We start from the raw sequence: 26,239 nt of genomic DNA, 5'->3' as shown, positions 1-26,239 counted from the left end.
AAGCCTTTCGACTTTGCTAATAGTTACTATTTCTAAATAGTTATTCGCCTAGATCCAGTATTTTGGTTTTGAAATTTTTTTTTTTTTGAGTACAAAAATAATTATTTTTTATTTGAATATTCCCCAAAGGTGTGATCATAGGTTTATATCTAATAAATACTAATAATATTATTTCAATTTCTAAATTACATGAATACATTTACAAAAGGAGATAGCTATCAGCTATGGATGGAAATAGTAGAATGAGGCTTGTAGGAACGGTGATTATATTTTTCATAATTTTTTCAGTTGCAAGGGAAGGTGATATTGATGGACGGCATAAACATCAGTGTCGTCCTCCATTAAAAGACCCTCATCACTGTCCCCCGAAGCACCGTCCTCCACCCCCTAAAGACGATCCCTCCCTCCAAGTCCTAGCTCCACATTCCCCACTTATATATGATTATAAATGTTTAAGGCTTGTGTTAAAGCAGAATGTAAATACAGAGTCGTTAAAAAACTAGAGGAATGTCGGGCACTATGTATGGTAAAGTGTGCTTAATCTCTTCTTCTTGATGTTTATAATTGAACTATTGGGTTCCTGTAATACATAACAACATCTGCAACATGTATAAATTTGGTTCGTATAATAAGAACAAATTATAGTTTAAAAACCAGAGTCTTAATTTTGTGACTTCATGTCTCAATATCCCCCACCTCCCCTAAAATTGTAATATATTTTCAGTTTAATATATGTTCCCTTCTTCAAATCATATATATAAAAAAAAATAAATAAACACTTCACCATACATAGTATCATGGATTCATTATCCAATCAAATATCAATGTATTATATAATATGGCTTTATCTCATGATCTAGAATACAAGTCAATACTGATTTATGAAACACTTCATATACATCCAAAAAAAAATGTGAGCAAAAAGAATCCGACAATTATAAAATAGAGACAAATGTTTTCCTTAATTTTTAGTGCAAATTTTAGATATTGAGAGTTATAAGGGGGGAATTTTTTGTTAGTTAATAATATTGGTAAGCTTATATTTTGATTTAGATCTTTCTCCACCTTCCCCCAACAAAATCACAAATGCACTTAAAGGGATAAGTATCTGACTATTTATGGGATCTCTCTCTCTCTCTGAGCTGAAAATGTTTGACTTTTCGTTGATCTTTGAATGTTTTGCCATGTTACTTTTGAAGTCTCACCAATTTCCACATAGCAATCGTTTTTTAATTATAAAAAATAAGTCCTTAAGGTTCTTGAAATACTTGGAATTCCATATAGAAGAGTTTTGCATTTTTACTTTTAGAACTTAAAGATCCTTGAAATACTTGGAATTCCACATATATTAACAATTTAATTGTAACAGTTATTTAAAACCAATTAAAACTTTTGTTCTCATTTTTAACAACACCTTCATAACAAATTATAAATAATTAGTTGTTTATTAATTCTAATTTGTACCTATTACTGAAATTATTTGTTTGACCCCACCAATAATAACACATAACAACCTATCACTTAAAATTTGTTATGAAAGTGTAGTGAACATAGCATTTCTCTAAAATAAAAATAAATAAATAATTAGCATAGTTGTTTTATTGGAATAAAGCAATCAAATAATATAAACATTTTTTTTAGGAAATACTACACTAATTCTAATATAAGTTTCTTTAATTTTTTTTTTTTACGGACTTAATGTATTTACTCTATATAGATAAAAAGACTTGATCATTACCTAAACTGGAGAAACCACCCATCTGACTAACTCTTAACCGTGAGTCATTATGCTACTCTCTCTCTCTCTCTCTCTCTCTAACACACACACACAGATCTTAAAAAAAACAAACACTTACATCCCTATTCCAACGCATTCTTCGATCCAAAGACTTACAAGCCCAAACTCACTTGGCAACTACACCAAAAAAAAAAAAAACCATAAACTACAAAAACAGATATCAAAACAGCATCACGACCGTTGCCTTGTCCCAAAATCTTTTTGCTAACAAACTTCTCGCAAGGGTAAATCAAACTTGAAGTAATCCAGCTGATAAACTGGGATCACCGCAGTAACCTGCATGTTCACTGAAATAACATGTATGAAGAATATCGATAATTCAACTTCAATATACATATTTCACTCCAAATAAATGCATAATTTCTTTGTTTCCCAAAGTTCAAAGTTTAATCTGAGCAAGACCCTTGATTTGTACTAAAATTGCAAAGTAGAATCGGTGATCAAACAAGCTAGCAATGACATAGAGCACCTTTTGGCTAACCATTGAGATGACTTCAGTCTTGAGCAGTTTCTAATTAAATTTTAGTTTCTTCATAGTTCACAAAGCATCAATGCATATGCTTGTCAGCAAACTATTTTTCTTGGAAGAGGGGCTAAAACAACAGGTCACATCACATATTTGCACTTCTACTGTTGGTATCTTCTTGTCTACATCTACGACGACATAGCATTATATATATATAGTCCACTCAACAACCATATTGATTATCTAAAGAACTAGTGGATATGTGCCAAAATCCTAAAAACAAAAATTGACTCTGCTACAGATTTTTTTGGCTCCCTGAACTCTATGGAAGAGGACTTCAAAACAATATACAGGATTTATCAACACATACACATATAAAAGAAATATCTAAAAACTGCCTGCATAAGATAATGGTATAAAACTATCTTTTTTTAGATATTGGTAACTTAGTTACACATGCACCTATTAGGTCTTGAACCCAAGAACTCACAGCCCACTCATTTCTTTTGGGGAAGGAAGTGCCATTTGAGTCAAGCTTATCTATAACTAGCAGTATTGTGCTTCAAGCAAAGTATGGAATTAACAGTAATTGCTTATCTAACAATATAACAGTATCACGCGTTCTTGGAAATTAAAACATACCTATTTTGGAAGAATCTCTTTGTGAGCTATGAAGGAAAGAAAAACATTCCATAGAAGAGCAATAAAATTAGCAGCAAGGACCTGAAATTGCTGTGGGACAAATCGGAAGTTGAGAAATTGGAAGGGTATCCACAACTTCCAATTTGCAAGAACAGCAGAAAACCACTCCTACAAAATGAAAGTCAAAATGAAAATTTTAAGAAACAAAGTAAAATGGAAAATAATCCTGCCAATGAACCGCCTCTAAATCTCATATAAATAAATGCCTTCAGAATCACCTGCTGAAGCTTCGGAATGGCTTGTGATGGCCTTCCTTCGAGGGTCACCAATGTAGCTAAGAAAACTCCAATGAATATAGGAGAAAAGAGGAACTGCAATAATATTACCTTGCATTAGTAGCATTAGAGATTCTTTTATACAATTTGAGAAACAAATTAGAAAAATTAGGTCACCTGATCAAGTAGAAGGCGCAAGAATGCACCTGAGGCTCCAGGCAATGGTACCAATTTACTCAAATACAAATACCTAAAGACACAACAAGTTGTGAAAATGAAGATTGAATAAGTAAACAAAGGTCACATGTATCAGAGAAGCCAGAAATTCTTTTTAAAAAAAATTTATATTAGTCTTGGCTTTTGTCCAATGCATTTGATGCATGCTCAACATTCCAGACTATCCTTGCCTCGGGTTCATAAATAAATAAAAGAGACTATCCTTGCCTCTGATGATCCAAAAGCATATCCAGGAATAGATACAAAGAATCTAATTTAGATAATTTTTTCATGGGTCAATTAGGAAAACATCATTCCAGTGCATTTGATGCATGCTCAACATTCCAGACTATCCTTGCCTCGGGTTCATAAATAAATAAAAGAGACTATCCTTGCCTCTGATGATCCAAAAGCATATCCAGGAATAGATACAAAGAATCTAATTTAAATAATTTTTTCATGGGTCAATTAGGAAAACATCATTGGTAAGCATATATGTGGGGCTCATGGGTGACACAAAAACAAATAACAAGGGATGTAAGTAAGAAATCACAAATTTTAGCTGCAATGTATATATGTACATGATGACTACATCAATTACAAATGAAATTTAGAATTTCCAATTTTTTTAAGCAAATAAAAAATTCAAAATGCATAAGAAATCAATCTAATAATTGTTAAATTACTGCAAAACGCATAGAAGTGCTATTAATACTATTACATAAAAATAATGGATAAGTTGCTGTTGCTATATCTCCCATTTTCACACATAGACATGGACTCTGAAGCATTACCAGAAATGCAATGTTGGACCCACTAACACCAGACCCAACAGAGTAAACAGGAATGTCCTTTTCTTGTCTAGCGATGGCACTTGATCAATCACGAGCTGAGGCAAATAATTTTAAAATTCAGTAAAACCAGACTGATAACTGTTAAATCATTGCAATAATGCAGTACTTAGGAAACACACAGAAAAGAGAAAGCATTAATTATAAAATTTAACTTCCCATAATTTAGTAACCTCATCACTAACGGTAAACATTTTGCATCTCTAGTCATTACTAACTAAACTGTGGCAACATCTAGGAACCTCTGTGGCTTGCATATTTTATTTCAGCTTAGTTCTACAAGTAAGAAATTGGAATATGTGACATGAAAATCAAGAGAAATAAGAGTGACAAAATGCAAGATGGAAATGCATATGAATCACACTCTGATATACTGTGGAATGCTGGAAGAAACACATCAACAAGATCATCCTGCAGTTGTACTTATCCTCTAAACCCAATACTTCTTAAGATAGTAACCCTTATTACTATCACATCCATTAAGGATATGACAACCTAGACTCAATTTAGGTAGTTCAGAAAGATAAGTTGAAAGTTTGCCATTGTAATTTCTATTGGGATAATTATGAAGAACAAGTACAGAGAAGCAGTAATAATCAAGAACTATTTTTCTTTTTTAAATAAGGGACAATTTGAAAAAGAAAGGCATCCTCTTAGGGGCTTTGTTCCTGGTGAGTTCAACTTCAAGGGCATCTCAATTCTAATTATTACTGCAGCGTAACAGGGAGTGTCCAGACCGTGATATCTGTTATACTTGCAACTTGCAAGTATAAAAGTGAAGCTTTTTGGTTGTTTGTCTTCTTTGAACTTGTGAGGTGAGCAGCAAATATAAGTAGAGCTTCCTTCTTTCTTGGATGGTTTGGAAGCAGATAAAAAAAGCTCTACAATGAGGCTGTGGTTTTACTTTTTTTTTTTTTTAGAGAAAGTAGGTTTTAGCCCCAAGGAAAGAGGGAGGGGAAGATTCGAACTAGTGTCTCAGTTTCATGAGGCATTAATCCCCATCCGATCCGATTACACTATCATTTGGCATTATTGGTTTTGCAATGTCATGTATAGCAAAGCTGCCTCCCAATATACTTGACTCCAAAGCCTTATCCAAACAGTCACACAAAAGTTGGATCTTCTCCAAATCTGATCTCTTTCCCTTACTCATTTCTTCTTCTTCTTTTTCTTTTTTCAGAAGATAGTACATTCCTTACAAATATGCCAAGTAAAATCCACCCAATTACACAAGTGTACAAGGGTAGAGAACCAAAGACAAAACAAAATCAAAAGAAAATTAAAAAAAAAATGCGCATGTTTATAAGACATGAAATCTCAAAAGCAATCTATATAATGATCGTACGAGTCTGTCATCCAAGCATATAATGTGGATAGAAATCATATAGAATGCATCTTTACCCAGTCCATTTAAGGCCACTTAAGATCTAAACATACTCAGTCTATATGGAGCCAGCAGTGTGCATCCTATGTTGGCATCTCACTATGCAACCCTATTTAGGGCTACCAACTCATCAAGAGGAAAAGTAAGCTTTAAAACACTAAGGCAGGTGTACTAATCTGCAAACCATACATAGGCCTTAATTTAATAATAAAACTTTTTTATCACTACAGTAGAATGTAACAATTTATTTCACCCTAAACCTACTTCCCAAAGAGAAACCAAACAAGCTTTTTATATATTTTGGAATCCAACTCATATTTAAAATTTAAACATCACACACTCACTCTAACTACCAATTTTGTATTTCTACTCTCTTTCACCTTTTTTTTTGTTTTATTTTTTGTTGAAGATTGTATTTCTCTCAATGTAGCAGGCATCTATTTGGTATTATTTTAACTAAATGATACATGGCATGGCATGGGTGAACTGTCAATTATAGAGAAAGCTTGATCTTTTTTTTTTTTGTAAATATTTTACAATACCACAACACCCTTCTTACAACTTTCTATTATGCATAGATTTTTAATAATTGAAAATGAAAGTTAAGAATAGGAACTTAGTATATAAATAAATAAGATTGAACATTGTACAAATTCTTAAAAGATATCAAAGCCCATATAAAATTTCTTGAAAATTTTCAAGTATATTGCCAAAAATTTTAATGGTTTCACATTGATTTGCTTTCTCAATTTATTCTTATTCAAAAAAACTCTGTATAAATTTCTTATATTTTGATTACTTTATAAAGTTATTATATATATATATATATATATATATATCTTTTAGTTGACACTCAGCATGAAAAATAAATTATAATTTCTATTTACGTTCTGTTTGTCTGATAATTAATTTCTTGTTTTATTATTTTATCATACTTACGTTAATAAACATGTTTCGAATGAATTCTATTTTCAACTTTGTCTTTTATATCTTAAGAACTTTTCCTTTTAATATTCATTGCCCTGAACTTAAAATCCTTGCTCTACCACTGTTTTAGTTATATAACAATAGACTTAAACTAGTGATGGAGTTGAAGTAGCATTCAGGCATTTCCCATATATGTGATCAAGCTTTCAACTAACTGACTTGATTCCCAAACACAGGAAATACACAAAGTGAATGATACTCTATTCTTACTAAACAAATTTACAATAAAAATACTGGAAGGTCAACATTGATAACAAATCCACACAAAAATAACAGAAATTCATACATTCCATAGATGAAAATCACGAGGGGTACCTGGCAGATCAAATCTCCAATTAAAGTTAAAAGTGCTGATGTCAGAGCTTTTATTGTCACAGGATACTTCGCAAGAAGAGCCAAATACCTGTAATATGAGAACTTCATGTTGATAGTTGCAGCTTATGAATGATTTTTGTCAATTCCCAAGTATAAAGGAAAGTGATTAACACAAAACTCAGCTGGTATCCATTTCACACACAAATTAAGAACTAAAAAACAAAAAGCGAATAAGCTTACTCTGAAAAAACCAAAAGGAACTAGCTTTTTTTTTTTTTTTAACAAGTTACACACAACCGGTGAGTCTTTAAACCCAACCTTACCCTCCACATTGCTCTTAAAAGGGAAGGACTGTCAATTAAGCTAGGGCTCATTGACTTGGCAATTCAATCCCATGGCACTAGTAAATTAACAATATTAGGCCAAAAGCTTTAGCTCAGTGGCATTGTCTGCTCTCCTTTATGAGCAAAATAAAAATTCAAATCACCATCCGCCGCCATTGTAATTTGTAACAATCGAATTATTCCTTAAAAAAAAGAAGAAGATTGGAAACCAAAAAGCATAACATAAACTACATTTGGGAACCATTAACAACATTAAACTAAAACCAAATAACTTGAAACCTTAGTTCATTACCATGATAGCAAAGACTTATTTCCACCACCACCGTCACTGCTGCCAGCACCACCATCACCATCACCACCACCACCACCACCACTACCTTCACCTCTCCCACCAGAACCTCCATATCCACCCGACCCACCATCCGAAACCGCAGAAACTAGAAAATGATCAAAACCCAGTTGCCCAAATCGCATTTCAGAACGGCCCAAATTCTTAAACTCGGCTCCATGGCCAGAATTCAACGGGTGAGAGTAAGAGTGGCACGAAGAACAGGTACGAAACCCGCTAATCTGAACTGGGTTTGCGGGAATTCGGGTAAAATGCGAAATGGGTCTGCGAGAAAACCCCATGAAACTGTAAGAGTGTAGGGATTTGCGGATGAGTGATGCTGGGTTTGGAACCATTTTTGTTTCTGTGAAGACTGAAGAAAAACAGGAGTTGTGGGAAAGTCTGTGTGACTGTGTGGGGGGTTTTGAGGTTTTTTTTTTACACAACTGGTATAGGATAGGAGTGCGGCTTTGGGCACTGAGCTCTTGCTCGGTGTTTTTGAATATGTGAACCGAAGCTTGAACCGTATTGAGCAGTACGGTTCGTATAATATTATTTGAGCTTTTTTTTTTTTTTAAACATATTATTTGAGCATTTATAAATTATTTTACAATATTTTTATAAAATATTGATGTGGCCAATCTTTTATTAATTTTTATTTAGAGTCATAATTAATATTACTTTTTCATTTACTAATAATCGCTCACCAGTCACCACATCAGCCGTTTATAAAATATTTTGTAAAATTTTTTTGTATCCCTAGCATTATTTATATTATTTTGACTTTGAATAATGCTAGAGATACAAACTAGTTTACAAAAAATTTTACAAACTGTTGATACGGTGAATAATTATTGGTAAATGAAAAAATGATATTAATGGTGAGACTAAATGAAAACCAATAAGAGGCTGATCACGTCAACATTTTGTAAAAATATTGTAAAATAATTTGTATCTGTAGCATTACTCTTTGACTTTTTAGTTTTTTTTTTATATATAAAAAGAAATTTATTAATGGGAGGATGAAATTAGCTGAGTAGAGTATGTGTTTGAATTTTTCATCAGTAAACGGTATACCTATTGTGTTACAAATAAATAATTTTTTCAATTTCCATTTGTCTATCCGAAAAAAATGGGCCAAATCAAGATTATTTCTTAATTTTCCTTATTTCGTGATAAAATTGTTTTCCATTAAAATTTCCTAAAAAATCAACTTTATTTTACGCGAAACTAAATAAGAAAAGTCAATAGTGAGTTCAAGTTAGATCACTCAATAACTTATTATTGAATTCAAATTTTGAAAATCAACCATTGAATTACATGTTCTATATGTTCTTAACATACATGCCAAATTTCATGCCAATTAGGTGTAATTTACCATTTGATCTATAAACTAATCTTTTATGCATTATTTCAAACTACAAAAACTTGAATTTAAACAATTGATCGATGACATGTCTATTGATCTTTGATCACCTTGAAATTTTGCAATTATGGAGAATATACGAAGATAATGTAATCTAATGGTGGATTTGTCAAAATTTTCATTCAAATAAAAACTATTAGTTGGTGTAATTTGAACCCAATCCATTTTAAAGTCACCACCAAACATAGGAAAATTAAATAATTTTCTAGAAAAAGTTTTTTAGAAAATGATTCATTTTTCATAAAATGTTAATATTGAAACAAAAAGAGTGATGTGATTCCAATTAGCTTAACTGACGCTTGTTATTGAATAAAATGATATTGAAAATTTGATATGGTATTGTATTTATAAAAAATATATATATATATATTTTTTTTTTCTAACCTATCCAAATTTTGGTTGGTAGCTAAAAAGAGAAAGCTTAGGTTATTTTTTGTAATAATTTTTATTTTATGTTTAGTCTTTAAGTTCAAACTCACATTTTTACATTTTAAACAACATTATATACTTTTGCACCCACACGTATTTCAAAAAATTACAAAAATTTCATCTCAAACTATAAAAATCTCATCTCAAACTACTCTACCAAACACCCCCTTATTTTTGGGAATAGAAAGAAAAACAATTTTCTTATATTTTTTAAATCAAAAACATGTTTGGTTAGTTGAAAAAAAAATTGAAGAAAAAAAAATTTAAAAACCCAAAATTGATGAGAAAATAAACATATGAGCACCCAAAAAAAAAAAAAAAAAAAAAAAGCAGAAGAAAGCCAACATGTCCAGACAAAATCAAAGGAAAAAAAAGGGGTAAATTCTACTAACATACCCTAAGGTTTGGGCTAATATAGCCTAATACTAACCAAGTTTAAGACTTTTTAAAACTAGCTAGTTTGGTCCCTAAAGCCAACTTAGTCCCTAAACAGTTAGTTATTTTTTCTTAATTTTTTTAGGGACGAAATTGGTTTTAGGGACGAAATTGGTTAGTTTTGAAAAGTTTTGGACTTGGTTGGCATTAGCCAAAACCTCAAGGGATGTGAATGGAATTTACCACAAAAAAAAGGCCAACATGTAATGCTTTAGTAACAAAGAAAGAAAAAATCAAAGGAAAAAAAAAAAAAAAAAGAGGCAAGTGCAACCGGCAAAGTCCAACATGAGAGGGGTATTTTTGGCAACTCACGAAAATGAGCTTCCCCCTCTTAGTTTTCTCCCCATTTTGGGGAGAACTTTTTGGTGGGCTTGAAGAGAAAACACCCGAACCCCACTACAAAATTTTCCACTTCTCCTCCCAACAAAACACTTACTAAAACTTTTTTCTCTCCTAAATTTTCCATCCTCCCTAAAATCCCTCCAAACAAACACACTCTTTGTGTGCATATGTTTCTAGGGTGAGGTGTGTATGTGTGTGAGTCCATTTTTCTTATTTTTATTTTAAGAGTCACTAGCAACCATTGGTTTTATATTAAGTGTGATTGGTCACTTATTTGTCTAACTCATTTTAAGTTACCTAATTACGTAAACTAATTTTAAGGGATTTAATAATTAAGGTAAACCAAAAGTCTCGAACAAAAAATCATGAACTTGGAAGTGCGGTTACGTGTAGGGAAGGTGTTAGGCACTCATACCGCCTATCCAAAAGATAGTACCTCATTTTAATTTATTTTTAACGTTATCTTTTTAGTGAAGAAATAATATACTTGGCGTTTTGTTTTTGAAAAAAAGTTTTGCACAAACAATATATTATGTATATACATGTGAGTACTCACTTATTTTTAAATTATAATGTAACATGTGAATATTTACTTAATTGATTTATTTACAGACAAAGCATGTGAACTATATATACTAGCCTTTGAGCACGCGCTCATGTGCATGCTCAGAGGCTCTTCTATTTGAGCACGTACTCAAAGGCTCTTCTATTTTTTAGGTAAAGATTAATAATTTGCATTTATTATAATTTGGAATTTTTACTTTTTCCAATCACAAAAAAAAAATCTAAGGGTGTGATGAATACATGGGGTGAGTTTTGTAGATTGAAGGAGTTTTAAAACTAACAAAAAAGTGATCCTATTTGTAGGGAGTTAGTGAGTAGATGTAGGAATTTAAATCAACGTAAAAGTGGAGTTTATTAGAAGCAAGAAGGCATTTCAACGTAGATGTAGGAATTTATTATTTTTGTCAATTTACTATTTTAACCCTATTTTTAAGTTTTAGGTAGGGGTATTTTTGACAATAAAAAAAGTAATAACTAACTTTCTTTTGCCAATTATAATTTGAGATTTATACTTTTGAGTAAAGATTAATAATTTTGCATTTATTATAATTTGAGATTTATACTTTTTCCAATTACAAAAAAAAAAAATCTAAGGGTGTGATGAATACGTGGGATGAGTTTTATAGATTGGAGGAGTTTTAAAACTAACAAAAGAGTGATCCTATTTTGTAGAGAGTCAGTGAATAGATGTAGGAATTTAAATCGACGTAAAAGTAGGAGTTTATTAGAAGCAGGAAGACATTTCAATGTAGAAGTAGAAATTTATTAATTTTGTTAATTTACTATTTTAACCCCATTTTTAAGTTTTAGGTAGGGGTATTTTTTATAGTAAAAAAAGCAATAACTAACTTTTTTTTGCCAATTTACTGTTTTAATCCCATTTTTTAATTTGTTGGTTAATTAATTTAGGGGTATTTTTGAATGGAAAAAAAGCAATAACTAACTTTCTGAATTTTCTTAATATATACACTAGCCTCATCCCACGCGCTTCGCGCATGAGATGAGGCTTTTTTTTTTTTAAAGTGGTAGTAGCAAAAAAAAAATCTATGTTTTTTATTTATTTTATATATATATATATATATATATAATTTGAAGTGTGTGAGATGAGGCTTTTTTTTTTTAGTGGTAGTAGTAAAAAAAATCTATGTTTTTTGTTATATATATAATTTTTATTTTGAAAATCTAATTTATAAGTGGATAAATAAATTTGAAAATCAATAGGAAAGTGACCCTATTTTTTAGGCAATGTTTTAGTGGAAGTTAGGGTTATATTTTTACCGGATTATACTTTAGTTTTGTCTCTATTTAAACATAGGAATGTAAGAGCATTTTAGAACAAAAATAATTCGGATTGTCCTTCAGTTTTTTTTTTCTATTTAAAAAAAAAAACAATAAATGTATAGTTACTTTGAAGAAGTGGATTAGTAGAAGAGTCTTCCTATTTTGTAGGCAATATTTTAGTGCAAGTTGAACATGTATTTTTACAACTATCCTTTAGTTTTGTCTCTACTTAAACCTAGGGGTGTAGGGGTATTTTAGAACAAAAAAAAAATCCGGCCCAAACAGGGACAACCACTTAAATAATAGTATAGATACACACACACACATATATATATATATATATTGGATAAACTGAGGATGTTTTTACAAAAATGAAATTTGATTTGAAGATAACGTGAGGATGATTTATTTTTTAAAAGGAAAAAAAATAACAACAAATGTATAGTTGTTTTGAAGAAATAGGTTAGTGGGAGAGTGATTCTACGTTGTAGGAAATGTTTTAAGTGAGAGTTAGAGATATCTTTTTGCTGTATTGTCCTCAAGTTTTGTCCCTACTTAAATATAGGCTGTAAGGGTATTTTGGAACAAAAAAAATCTAGTCCAAACAGGAAAAGCTCCTTAAATAGTAGTATAGATACATGGCATTTGAGAAACATTTACCACGTCACAAGAAATAATATACAATAGCATGTGAATACTTATCTACTATATATTTAGCATGTAAATATTTATATTCTACACATATATACATATAGATATATAACAACATAAAAATAAAAGAAAGGGAGGTAAGGAGAATAGCACCTGGTTGTCATCCACCGCATTTTCTCATTTTACCATGCAAAAAAAGAACACAATAGAAAGACATTAGTGCCAAGAAGGGAAGGAACCATATAAGCTTGATTGGTGCCTATTGGCTCAATGAAATTGTGCCACAGCTAGGCACAAATATCTAAAGATACAATTCTAAGAAAACATTTTAAACAACAATGCCAAAAAGAAGATGCATGAACCATTTTGAAAGGGAAATTTCTGTAAAAAGTTTACACATTTTGTAAAAAGTGTTTTTATTCGCTTTTGGAGACGTTGACTTTTTGAGGAAAGAAAGTTTTTAAAAAAACATTTTTTTTTTTAAAGAAAGAGGAAAAGAAGTTGTAGAAAACTATTTTCATCTTGAATGAGCAAAATTTGAAATAGGAAGATCCTTTATGAAGACAAGTTTTTATTTTTATTTTTATTATTTTTTAAAGAAGGTTTTTGAGAAGAGTTTGAGAAAAGAAATGCCAATGTTTTTTTTTTTAAAAGAAAACTAAAAAATTTCATGGCATTGAGAGTTTGTTTTGAAAACCACTTTTGCAAAAATACCAATTTTGAGAAAAGGGACTTGTTTTGAAAAAAAAAAATTTAGGGTAATTCTTTAAAAAAAGAATGGGATAATTTTTTTTTTGAAAAGTCTCATGGGTTTTTATTTTTAAGAAGGAGAGAAGAATTAGAAATCCCATGATTTTTGTAGTAGGGAGGAGTTTGTGTGGGGCAAAAGGATCCTGGTGGGAACGTGGGCCTTTTGGGCCTTGTTGAGGAAGGCCGACCTGACCCTGGGGTTAGAGATTGTTGGTGCTATGGGTCGGCCTATACGCCGAGGATCCGAGGATCCAGCCGAGGATGGTTTTCCCCTCGGACTGACATCAAAGAACCTGAGACTTCATGGTAAAGGTTAGGGAATGACACGGTCAAGACCAATGGTTAAAGGGAGAGAACCCTTGAATGTCCTAGAAGCGCCGATGTTGGAAGAATATCAAAGGTAAAGGCTGCTACCTCCACATTAAAGACCCTGCACCTACCACCCTGGCCGCATTAATGAGGAAGTGACACTTAAACAGTGGAAGGGAAACTTCTAGTTACTGTTCAAAGGCACTAAGAAAAGAAATATCTAGGCTAAGGGAGGAATTGGGGGCAACACGTGGATAAAGTATTAAAAAGAGGAGTATTTAAGGAGGGACCTAGGACGAGAAACGGGACGGAACTTTTTGTAACCTAAAAAGAAAAAGGACAAAGAGAGAGATATAATATAAGAACGGCTCTCGGCTTACGTCCGAGGAGGCCTATTTACATTACTCCTTTTTGTTTCCAAGTACTTGCAATCTTTAGTTTGTCATTTCATCCTCATACACTTCTAACACGGGGTTTCAAGCCCACACTCTACAAATTCATATTGTTTAAGGCTCATTGGGCACGAGCCCATAATTGTTCTTGGGTCAGTGCAATTGTGCACTTACAATTGGCGCCGTACGTGGGAATCTAGTCTAGAAGTAGTAGGGATATTATGGCGGGCTTAGGCTCTCATCATGCGAGTCACAAGGATCACAACCGGAAGATCATTTCGAACGTCTTGAACAACGTAGGGATCGTGAGGGAAGCGTCCATACGGAATATCCGGGGGCTAGCCATACTCGTGGAGGGGGTAGCACTACCAACGATGAGGGTTCTAAAACCATGCAGAAAGAAATCAATCGTTTAAAGAGAAAGTTACGCTGTGCAAAACGAAAGGTTTCCCCGTCCTCGTCTAGTACTTCCTCAGAGAAGGAAAGGAGAGGTGGCTACAGTACGAGGTCATATTCCCCCGCGGCGCAACATCCTGCGGTGAGGAGAACGACCGGCCAACCCGCGGACGTAAGAAGCTTCGTTCGAGGGGCTTAGGCAACGATACCATGAGTTGGGCGTTGCAGCAACTCTCTAAGTCTCCGTTTTCACGGAGGATTGAGATGGGGAGGCTTCCCAGGAGGTTCACCCGGCCCACCTTTACACTCTATAATGGCCGGACTGATCCGGTGGAACACGTGAGTCACTTCAACCAAAGGATGGCGGTGCACTCTCATAACGAGACTTTGATGTGTAAAGTCTTCCCCTCCGGCTTGGGACTGTGGCTATGAGATGGTTTAACGGTCTCAAATCGGGGTACGTAGGCTCGTTTGGGGAACTAACTAGGGCATTTGCTTCGCGGTTCATTACTTGTAGCGAGTCCCTCGGCCATTGGACTCGTTGCTATCCATGGTCATGAAGGAAGGGGAGACACTAAAAGCATACTCCGACGAGATGCGGGAGATGTTTAATGAAATAGACGGCGACTTTGATGAGGTGGCGCTTAATACCTTTAAGGTGGGCCTCCCTGCGATCACGACCTACGAAAGTCTTTGACGAAAAAGCCCGTCCGCGGCGTACGCCGTCTTATGGATCGTATTGATGAATATAAAAGGGTAGAGGAAGATCGGCGAGCGGGGAAAAGGAAAGGAGAAGGTTATCCCGCGGAGAGAAGGGATTTCGGGTCGGACGGATACCACAACAACAAGCCAAGGAGGGATTACTTCGGACAATCCGGCTCGGCGGCACCCCGAGTGTAAATGCGTGTTCGAGAACCGGTGCATCGATTATTAGAAAAAGTTCGTAAAGAGCCCTTCTTCGGATGGCCGGCAAAATGGCGGGTGACCTGCGAGAAGAAATCAAAACCTTTTACGTCGGTACCATCGGGATGTGGGCCACACTGCAGAAATGTCGGACCTGTGGAACCATTTAGAACGGCTCGTCGGTGAGGGAAAGTTAAAGCGGCACTTGTGTCGGCCCGGGCGAGTCGGTCAAGTTGGTTCAAACAACCGGAGGAATAGTTCATCTCGGCCGGCATTGGGGACGATTAATGTTATCTTCGTTGCACCTGGTAGGACCGGCTCGGGTCCTACTAGGGTTATGGCGGTTTCCCATTCGCGGGCCGAGGATGTGGGTAGCGGGCCGAAGAGATTAAAGAGCACTTTACTGTCTTGGGTTTCTCCGAGGAGGATAAAGTAGGGACTATCCGGCCCCATGACGATGCTCTTGTGGTTACCCTCGGGATAGGGAATTATGATGTGAGAAGGGTGATGATAGATCAAGGCGGCGGTGCGGATATTATGTACCACGATCTATTTAAAGGGCTGAGGTTGGAGTTGGAAGATTTAACTCCTTATGACTCCCCACTTATAAGCTTTGAGGGAAGGGCCGTTGTGCCGAAGGGGCAGATCCGTTTACCCGTTCAATCCGGCTCGAAACGGTTGAGGTAGATTTCATTGTGGTTGACGCGTACTCTCCATATACGGCCATCCTCGCCGGGCCATGGCTGCACGCTTTGGGAGCTGTCTCTTCTACCTTACATGTTAAAGTAAAATTCCCCTCGGGGGAGCATGTTGAGGAAATCCTCGGCGACGGGTAGTTGCTAGGCAATGCATATCGGCTGCGGTGCTTCGTCGATCACAAATTAAGTCATCAACCTTGCCCATCCGGGAGTCATAGCAATTAACGGCTCCGGAGGCACTGGAGCGATGATAGAAGATGAGGCTGTTTGTGAGGAGTTAGAGAAGTTTGTAATAACCGATGATCCGAGAGAGGTTCTTCCAAGTTGGCATACGATTGCCACACCAAGAGAAGATGGAGTTGTTGAAATTTACGAAGGATAATCTAGATGTCTTTGCATGGGACCCCTATGAGGCTCCGGTGTAGATCCGAACTTTATTTGTCATCATTTAAACGTCAATCCGGCCATTGTTCCGAGGAGGCAGCCACCTCGGCGATCTTCCCGAGAACATTCGAAATTTGTGAAGGAAGAGGTTCTTAAACTCAAAAGGGCGGGGGCTATCAAAGAAGTTTTCTACTGAATGGTTGGCTCATCTTGTTGTCGTTAAGAAGAAGAACGGCAAGTGGAGAGTATGTGTAGACTTTGCGATACGAACAAGGCTGTCCTAAAGATTCATTCCCAATGCCACGGATTGATCAAGGCTGGTAGATGCTCTTGTCGGACATCCTCGGATGAGTTTTTTGGATGCCTTCCGGGGTTACCACCAAATTCCCTTGGCGTTAGAAGATCGGGAGAAGGCGCTTTCATTACACCAATCGGGAACTATCATTATAAGGTCATGCCATTCGGGTTAAAAAATGCGGGGGCTACTTACCAAAGAATGATGACCCGAATGTTTGAGCGGCGGCGGGAAAAACATAGAAGTATACGTGGATGATATGGTGGTGAAGAGTAAGACGGTACCTTCGCACATGACGATTTGGCCGACACCTTCCGGATGCGAGGAAGTATAAGTTGCGCCTTAACGCCGCCAAGTGTTCTTTTGGCGTGGGATCTGGAAAGTTCCTAGGATATATGATCACTCATAGGGGCATAGAGGTGAACCCGGTGCGGAGTTAAGGCTATTCGGAATTTGCGGCCGCCTCGGAACCCAAAGGAGATTCGAGAAATTGACGGAATGATTGCTTTGCGTTGAATAGATTTATTTCTCGGTCGGTGACCGGTGCCGTCCTTTCTTTCGGTTGTTGAACAAGTGGAAAGGATTTCAATGTTGAGGATTGTGAGTCGGCTTTCCAACGGCTTAAGCAATATCTTTCTCGGCCACCCATTTTATCTCGCCACGAGGTGGACGAGGTTTTATTCGCTTATACGGCCGTGGCTATTCATGCGGTGAGTCTAGTTCTTATAAGGAATGAAAATGGAGTGCGAGAGGCCGATCTACTATGTTAGTAAGTCCTTGAATGAGGCCGAGGTGCGCTATCTGCCCTTGCAAAAAGCGCTTCTGGCAGTAGTCCACGCCACGCGTAAACTCCCTCACTATTTCCAGTCTCATATTGTGGTTGTTTTGACCCAGTTGCCTCTCAAGGCTGTGTTGCGCGATGCGGTGTGCAGCGAGTGGCAAAGTGGGGAACCATTTTGGGAGCCTTTGATGTTAAATACAAGCCTCGCACCTCGGTGAAAGGTCGGGTCCTCGGCTGATTTGGTGGCGAGTTTGCTGAACCATTGTTAGAAGATACTTCAAAGGAAGCACACATGGGTGAAAAATCGGTTGGTGTGATCACAGCCGTATCGCCCTCGGCTTGGAAAGTTTATGTGGATGGGGCTGCTAATCATAAAGGGTATGGCGTTGGACTTGTTCTAATGTCCCCTGAAGGAATTGTCTTTGAAAAATCTTTGAGATTGGCCTTCTCGGCTACTAATAATGAGGCCGAGTATGAAGCGGTCTTGGTAGGCATGCAAATGGTACGTAAGATGGGTGGCAAGGAAATCCATTTGTTCTCGGACTCTCAGTTAGTAGTCGGCCAAGTCATGGGTACCATGGAAGCTAGAGATTCCGAATGCGGGAATATTTGGCCCGGGTCAAGCGTCGGCGAAGTGAATTCGACTCCTTTGCCTTAGCTCATGTCTCTAGGAGTGGAAATACTCATGCAGATTCTTTGGCTACGTTGGCAACATCCTCGGCTCAAGGTCTACCAAGGGTTATTCTCGTTGAGGATTTGGTAGAACCTTCTCTTGTAGCTGCTAACGCACCTCGCATCCATCTAATAAGGCCTGGTCCTAGTTGGATGGATTCGATCATATCTTTTCTCAAAAATGACATCCTTCCCGAAGACAAAGTTGAAGCAGAAAAGGTACGTCGAAAGGCGCCGCGTTTACGGTTGTCCGAGGACCGAAGCTATACAAACGATCCTTTTCGGGACCGTATTTGTTGTGTGTACACCTGAATCAACGGAATCATTCTTGGAGGAATTGCATGAAGGAATTTGTGGGAGTCACCCGGGGGAAGGTCCTTAGCTCATAGAGCCCTTACTCGGGGTTATTGGTGGCCCGATATGCGAGAGGGAGGCTCGGGACTATGCCGAGAAAGTGTGATCAATGTCGGAGGTTCGCCCCTAATATCCACCAACCTGGAGGGGTTCTTAACCCTCTGTCTAGCCCTTGGCCTTTCGCACGATGGGGCTGGACATTGTCGGGCCATTTCAGAGAGCTGGCGGCAACAAAAGATGGTTGCTCGTGGGAACGGACTATTTCACTAAATGGGTTGAAGTGAGCCATTAGCCAATATCCGAGATGTTGATTCCAAGAAATTTATATGGAAAAATATTGTTACTAGATTTGGTATACCGCACACACTTGTCTCGGACAATGGCGTTCAATTTGACGGCAACGCCTTTAGGCAATATTGTGGTGACATGGGTATCACAAATAGATATTCTCCCCGGCTTATCCTCGAGGGAATGGGCGAGGCCGAGGCCGTTAACAAGGTCATAGTCAATGGGCTCGAAGAGGTTGGATGATGCGAAAGGCGGATGGGTAGAAGAGCTCCCTCATGTTACGTGGACATATCGGACCACACCGCGCAGGTCCTTTGGAGAAACACCATTTTCTATGACTTATGGAGCCGAGGCGGTGATACCACTAGAATCTGGTTTTCCTACTCTAAAGACAAGTTCTTTTAGCCCCGAGAATAACCGGGGACTTCTAGAGAAAGATCTTGATTTACTTGAGGAACGGCGTGAGGCGGCTATGGTCCAATTGGCTTATTATCGGCGAAGCTAAAACGAGGATATGATGCCCACGTGAAGCTAAGGCCACTTGCACACAGTGATCTTGTATTAAGGAAAGTTGTAGGCACTTCTAAGAACCCGGCATGGGGTAAACTAGGACCTAGCGGGAAGGCCCCTATCGCATTGTTTCAATAGCGAGGCATAGGGTCGTATAGGCTAAGTGACCTAGATGAACGAGTTGTACCACGTCCATGGAATGTAAATAATCTTAGAAGGTATTATTATTAATCAAATAAGCTTTTGTCAATTAATATTTCAAAGTTATGGCTAGCTCTCATATTTGAAGTTACAATTTTTAAGAATAAAACAGAAACTTGGTTAAGTGCAGTCCTCGGACCACAAACCTTGTGGAAATTGATGTCTTGTCATTTGTTAAACAGAACCTTAGTTATGCCGGGTCTTCGGACCTCCTACTTTGGGAAAATTAACATTTGGAGTTACAATTTTTAAGAATCAAACAGAAACTTGGTTAAGTGCAGTCCTCGGACCACAAACCTTGTGAAAATTGATGTCTTGTCATTTGTTAAACAGAACCTTAGTTATGCCGGGTCTTCGGACCTCCTACTTTGGGAAAATTAACATTTGGAGTTACAATTTTTAAGAATCAAACAGAAACTTGGTTAAGTGCAGTCCTCGGACCACAAGCCTTGTGGAAATTGATGTCTTGTCATTTGTTAAACAGAACCTTAGTTATGCCGGGTCTTCAGACCTCCTACTTTGGGAAAATTAACATTTGGAGTTACAATTTTTAAGAATCAAACAGAAACTTGGTTAAGTGCAGTCCTCGGACCACAAACCTTGTGGAAATTGATGTCTTGTCATTTGTTAAACAGAACCTTAGTTATGCGGGTCTTCGGACCTCCTACTTTGGGAAAATTAACATTTGGAGTTACAATTTTTAAGAATCAAACGAAACTTGGTTAAGTGCAGTCCTCGGACCACAAACCTTGTGGAAATTGATGTCTTGTCATTTGTTAAACAGAACCTTAGTTATGCGGGTCTTCGGACCTCCTACTTTGGGAAAATTAACATTTGGAGTTACAATTTCTAAGAATCAAACGAAACTTGGTTAAGTGTAGTCCTCGGACCACAAACCTTGTGGAAATTGAGGACTTGTAATTTGTTAAACAGAACCTTAGTTATGCGGGTCTTCGGACCTCCTACTTTGGGAAAATTAACATTTGAAGTTACAATTTTTAAGAATCAAACGAAACTTGGTTAAGTGCGGTCCTCGGACCACAAACCTTGTGGAAATTGATGTCTTGTCATTTGTTAAACAGAACCTTAGTTATGCGGGTCTTCGGACCTCCTACTTTGGGAAAATTAACATTTGAAGTTACAATTTCTAAGAATCAAACGAAACTTGGTTAAGTGTAGTCCTCGGACCACAAACCTTGTGGAAATTGATGTCTTGTCATTTGTTAAACAGAACCTTAGTTATGCGGGTCTTCGGACCTCCTACTTTGGGAAAATTAACATTTGAAGTTACAATTTCTAAGAATCAAACGAAACTTCGTTAAGTGTAGTCCTCGGACCATAAACCTTGTGGAAATTGATGTCTTTTCATTTGTTAAACAGAACCTTAGTTATGCGGGTCTTCGGACCTCCTACTTTGGGAAAATTAACATTTGAAGTTCTTGTTTTAAAGAATCAAACAGAAATTTGGTTAAGTTTAGTCCTCGGACCACAAACCTTGTGGAAATTGATGTCTTATCATTTACGGTTACAATTTTGAAGAATTAAACGAAAGATTGTTTAAGATTTATCTTCGGACTATGACTTTGATTAAACTTAACTTCTGATTGTGTTTGATGTTAATACCTTACTGTTTATTAACTTGGATCTTAAGTTTTATATCTTTAAGTATTGAGTAAATTTGTGTAAGGAATGGTCCTCGGATCTTACATCCTACTAGAAACAGTGTTGTGCACTATAAGGGCTTAACCGTTATATGAAGTCCTCTTTCCTTTTTTAATCAAGGCATTGTTCAAACATATTAACTATGTCACCTTGTATTAAATCTTTAGTAATATACGCATGATTATGTGGAAGTTATGATTGTGCAATCCTTGGAGTTAGATTTTTATACTCTGAGAAACTTTTGATATGACTTAATGGGAAACTTTTGTAATAAGTACAAAAAAAGAGTAAAGTAGAAACAGAGACAATCCAAGTGAAAAGTAAACGAAATCGTTCTTCATTAATCAATTGAGTATGCATTACATATAATTCAAAAAAAAAAAAAAAGGAAAAAGAGAAGCTCTAAGCTAAGTCCTAAGCTGTTGGAGGAGGATCTTGCTGAGAGGTACTAGTGCCCTCGGTCTTTCTCAACTCCAGCTCAAAAGGAGTCATAATCTGCTTTCCTTTATCCACTGTCGTTGTTGAAAGGACGATGGGTTCTTTGTTTGGCTCAAGTCCTTCTCTGCATCCACTCCTCCTTCCTTCTCTTTATTGGAACCGAAGGTTACGTAGGATCGAGGAATTTCTTTGTGGGACCATCGGAGGTAGGGCGGGAAGAGTTGTCTCGGGGGTAGGAGTAGCGGCGGGAGCCTCTTCAATCTCCTGTATTTCTAGGGGAAGCCAAACGTTCTCGGACTTCCTCAAATCCGAAGATTGAGGAACTCTGCTACGTTTAAAGCTTCCCCCATACTGACGGTATTCGCGGCATAAAGCCGCGAACTCCTCTGTCAGCTGCTCCTCGGTAGTGGCTACCCCTTCATCGAAACTTGCCTGCTTGGCAGCTTGAAGAGAGAGTTGGAAGGAGCTGGCTTCTTCCTTCATCAGCGCCAGTTGCTTCTTAAGATCCGAGCACTCCCTTTGAGCTTGGGAGAGCTCTTCATCTCTTTCACGAAGGAGCTTGCGCTGTCCTTCTATCTGGGTCTTCATGGTCTTCAAGTTTGACTCGACCCCATTCTTCTCTCTCCTCAGCTCTGCTACCTCCGAGGTCAGCTTCTCGTTCTCGGCAAGGGCTGTACCTAAGGTTTTCTCAGTCTCCACCCTAGTTTCGAGCTCAGCTCTGGCTATTTTCCGAGTGTCTTCAATAAACTTTTCAGCTACAAAGACCTCCTGAATAGCCTGAAACAAAGTACGATGGAGTTAGGAGCAATAAAAAAAAAAAAAAAACAAACTTGCCTATAAATATTATTAAAGGTGGAATCTTCCTAAAAAAAGTAGAAAAACTTACCAGCGCTAAGTCTCTTTTTAGAGAGAGGAATAGTTGTGGCTGGCCCATCTTCTCCAAGGTCTCCATGTCCTTGGGCGGCGAAGAGGACGTTCCAAGACCTCGGCCGGGTGGTGGGCATGGCCTTGTTGAACCGCCCTTATGCGGGTGGCGGGAGATGGGAGAGCCGTCCAGCCTTAGATCGGGGGACCAGGTGGTCGGTGCTCGGCGCACTACAGCCTCATCCCTGATTTCCCCGAGTTCAACTGAACGGGCTCTACCCTTGCCCTTGTCCAGCTTCTGCTGCTGGGCCGGTGGGAGTTGTTGGCGTGGTTTCTTGGGGTCTTTAGTAATCGTCCCCTCATTATCCCCCTTTCTTTTCTTCTTGGGGTCCTCGGCTGGCAATTTTGGCTCAGCTAGAGGAGGAGGAGGAGGTAAAGCTGGGGGAACTTGGGACGTTCCCGCTTTCTTCTTCTCTGCAACCTTAGCAGCCCTACTAGTGAGAAGACCCTCCATTCGTCCCATGTCTTCTTCAATTTCGTCCTCGGGAAGGGCAACTACAAGCCCTGCAATTCCAGAAGCCTCGGTGGTTTCTTCTTCCTCGTCGGAAAGTACCACAAACTGGTTCCCGTGAGGTCTCTCGGTGTCTTCGAGATGGAATTGATCTATCTCGTCGTCGAGTGTGTATGAAGAAGACACCTGCTCTTCCGGAATGACAGTTGTTTGTGAGTGCACGGCAAGGGGGACTGCTGCTATCGCCCGGTTGTACAGAATGGTGTTAGGAGCGTCTGGGAGGTCACGGTCGTCCAAAAAATGGGGCCGAGCTACGTTTATCCTCTTTCGTCTTCGGTCGCCTGCAATAATGGCGTCCTCATCTCTGGAAGTCTTTGGAAAGGGGGTGTACCCTAGAATAAGATGAGCAGCTCGGAGTTGCAGGTCTTCACTAACGAACACCTCGGAGCGAAGTACCCGGTTTAGATCTGCGACGTTACAGTGACTTAGACGAGGACGCACGTGTTGCTTATCTGCAAAAAAGACATCAAACAAACAAACTTGGTTAGATTTATATAGAAGTTTAACAAATTTAAGCAAGTGTGAATACGCATTTCTGTGTGTATGTGTTAAGAGAAGTTGAGTTGTGGGGAGATTAATCCTACGACGTCGCACCTGGATCCCCCCACTCAACTGGGCAGTGGAAGCCGTCGTGCCAATTCCCGGACACGATCAAGTAGTCGCCCTTCATGCCTTTGTTTGATTTGGGCAGACAGGAGATTAGTCTAACGGTGCTAGACCGAGATTTAATGTAATAACCTACCTTAGAAAGTTTATGAGACTCATATAGGAACACGACATCGTGCCATGTGAGATTTAAACCCATCTGCTCGTTTAGAGCATCTACACTACCTAGAACTCTAAAAACGTTTGGGAGGCATTGATCGGGACACAACCGATGGTTGCGGAGGTACTCCCTAGTTACAGGTTTCATTGGTATGGTCATCCCACCCTCTATAAAGGCTATCATAGGAATGATAACCTCTCCCTCTGTCCTAGAACCGGCCACGGCTGTTGCCGGGCAGTATTTTAACCCTACGTCGCTGGGAATACGGTATTTGGCTCTAAAGCCTTCCATCCCAGCGGCGGTATCAACTAGACACTTGAATTTTCCCATTACAGAAGGATGATAGACTAGACTTTAGAAGAGAGAGTGTTTGTAGTGATAGCCGAGGACAAATATCGAGGAGAAAAGGTTAAGAATAGGAGCAAGAACTTACAAGGTTGAAGGTGTGCAAATCTCCACGGTTTTCTGCAAAGTAAGTTATGATGGCTGATGTCTTGATGGGATTACCCCCTGAGGAATTAAATGAAGGCGCGGGTTCCCGAAGCGTCACGACGTGCGAAAGGGCGGCCTCGAAATTATGTCTGTCCCGCCTAAAATTTCGTGGAGTAATGAGAACCGTTAGATGCCCATCTCACCGTTGAACGTGGCAAAGAAAGAGTAACTTACAGTAATAAATGCGCGCGTTTTTGAAAATAAAACCGCCAAGTGTCATCTTCTGGGACGCGAAACGATTTCCACACGTGCTATCACTTATAAAGTGTGTAGAGGGGATCCTCGTCAGATCAAAACCCTATTTTTCTCATCGGATGTCGAAAATTAGAGTTTTGAGGGGCTATTGTGTGGGGCAAAAGGATCCTGGTGGGAACGTGGGCCTTTTGGGCCTTGTTGAGGAAGACCGACCTGACCCTGGGGTTAGAGATTGTTGGTGCTATGGGTCGGCCTATACGCCGAGGATCCGAGGATCCAGCCGAGGATGGTTTTCCCCTCGGACTGACATCAAAGAACCTGAGACTTCATGGTAAAGGTTAGGGAATGACACGGTCAAGACCAATGGTTAAAGGGAGAGAACCCTTGAATGTCCTAGAAGCGCCGATGTTGGAAGAATATCAAAGGTAAAGGCTGCTACCTCCACATTAAAGACCCTGCACCTACCACCCTGGCCGCATTAATGAGGAAGTGACACTTAAACAGTGGAAGGGAAACTTCTAGTTACTGTTCAAAGGCACTAAGAAAAGAAATATCTAGGCTAAGGGAGGAATTGGGGGCAACACGTGGATAAAGTATTAAAAAGAGGAGTATTTAAGGAGGGACCTAGGACAGAAACGGGACGGAACTTTTTGTAACCTAAAAAGAAAAAGGACAAAGAGAGAGATATAATATAAGAACAGCTCTCGGCTTACGTCCGAGGAGGCCTATTTACATTACTCCTTTTTGTTTCCAAGTACTTGCAATCTTTAGTTTGTCATTTCATCCTCATACACTTCTAACCTGGGTTTCAAGCCCACACTCTACAAATTCATATTGTTTAAGGCTCATTGGGCCTGAGCCCATAATTGTTCTTAGGTCCAGGTGCAATTGTGCACTTACAGAGTTTATGTTGAAAACAATTTTGCAAGGAAAACTATTATAAAGGAAAAAGTATTATATAGAAAAAAGAATTATTTCAAAGAGAGTGTTCATGGGTTTTATATTCAAAAAGGTTTGGGTTCCAAAAACCCCATGATTTTTTAAAGAAAATATGGTGTAAAGGATTATTTCCTTTAAGAAACTTTGCTTATTCAAAAGATTTCTTTTTATTATTTTTTTAAAGAATTTCTATCGTAAAAGAAAATCATTTTGAAAGAAGAAAGATTTTTTTTATATATTGAAAAATACTTTTTTCGGGTTTTTGAAGGAAAAAATAAAAATATTTTTAAAAGCATTAAAAAAAGGAAGGGTTCTGACAAAGGATTTTTCGAGAAATTTTTTTTTTTGAAAAGGAGTAATTTTTTTTGAAAAATCATTTTCTTTTGGAAAAGCATACTTTAGAGATTTGTTTACCCAAGCTATTAATTTATGGCAACAAATAATGTATATGAGAAAGAATAAAGTGCAACAATTGCATATAGGTGCTAGAAATTGAAAGCAAGAGAGTATAGTGCATGAAAGTAAAGGAATGTAAATACAAGACCTAAAATAAATTGTTTGGAATTTAAAGACAATAAAATTAAATGCCAAAGGCCTTGTAGCTGAATTGACACCTCCTCAAGCACAAAGTGCTTAAGGGTCTAA

The 26,239-nt window shown here is 37.8% G+C and overlaps 1 protein-coding gene across 3 annotated transcripts; it reads right to left on the bottom strand.

Annotated features, from left to right (window-relative positions):
- Positions 1-1,761: 1,761 nt before the first annotated feature.
- On the bottom strand, positions 1,762-8,120 carry LOC142609389 (protein sym-1). 3 transcript variants are annotated; one of them, XM_075780964.1, is made up of 7 exons: positions 7,571-8,120; positions 6,935-7,022; positions 4,192-4,286; positions 3,359-3,431; positions 3,185-3,277; positions 2,907-3,074; positions 1,762-2,085 (listed from the first exon to the last, which is right to left on the bottom strand). In XM_075780964.1, the coding sequence occupies exons 1-6, from the start codon at positions 7,960-7,962 to the stop codon at positions 2,907-2,909; spliced, it is 909 nt and encodes a 302-aa protein (XP_075637079.1). In that variant the 5' UTR covers positions 7,963-8,120; the 3' UTR covers positions 1,762-2,085. The 3 variants fall into 3 exon arrangements, with proteins under 3 accessions (XP_075637079.1, XP_075637082.1, XP_075637080.1); XM_075780967.1 differs by having other exon boundaries at positions 1,762-2,074; positions 2,988-3,074; positions 7,571-8,115; XM_075780965.1 differs by having other exon boundaries at positions 1,762-2,074; positions 7,571-8,114.
- Positions 8,121-26,239: the final 18,119 nt, after the last annotated feature.

This window comes from Castanea sativa, chromosome 9 (genome assembly GCF_040712315.1).
Source record: "Castanea sativa cultivar Marrone di Chiusa Pesio chromosome 9, ASM4071231v1".
Taxonomy (NCBI): domain Eukaryota; kingdom Viridiplantae; phylum Streptophyta; class Magnoliopsida; order Fagales; family Fagaceae; genus Castanea; species Castanea sativa.
This window is presented reverse-complemented; position numbering and strand designations above follow the sequence as displayed.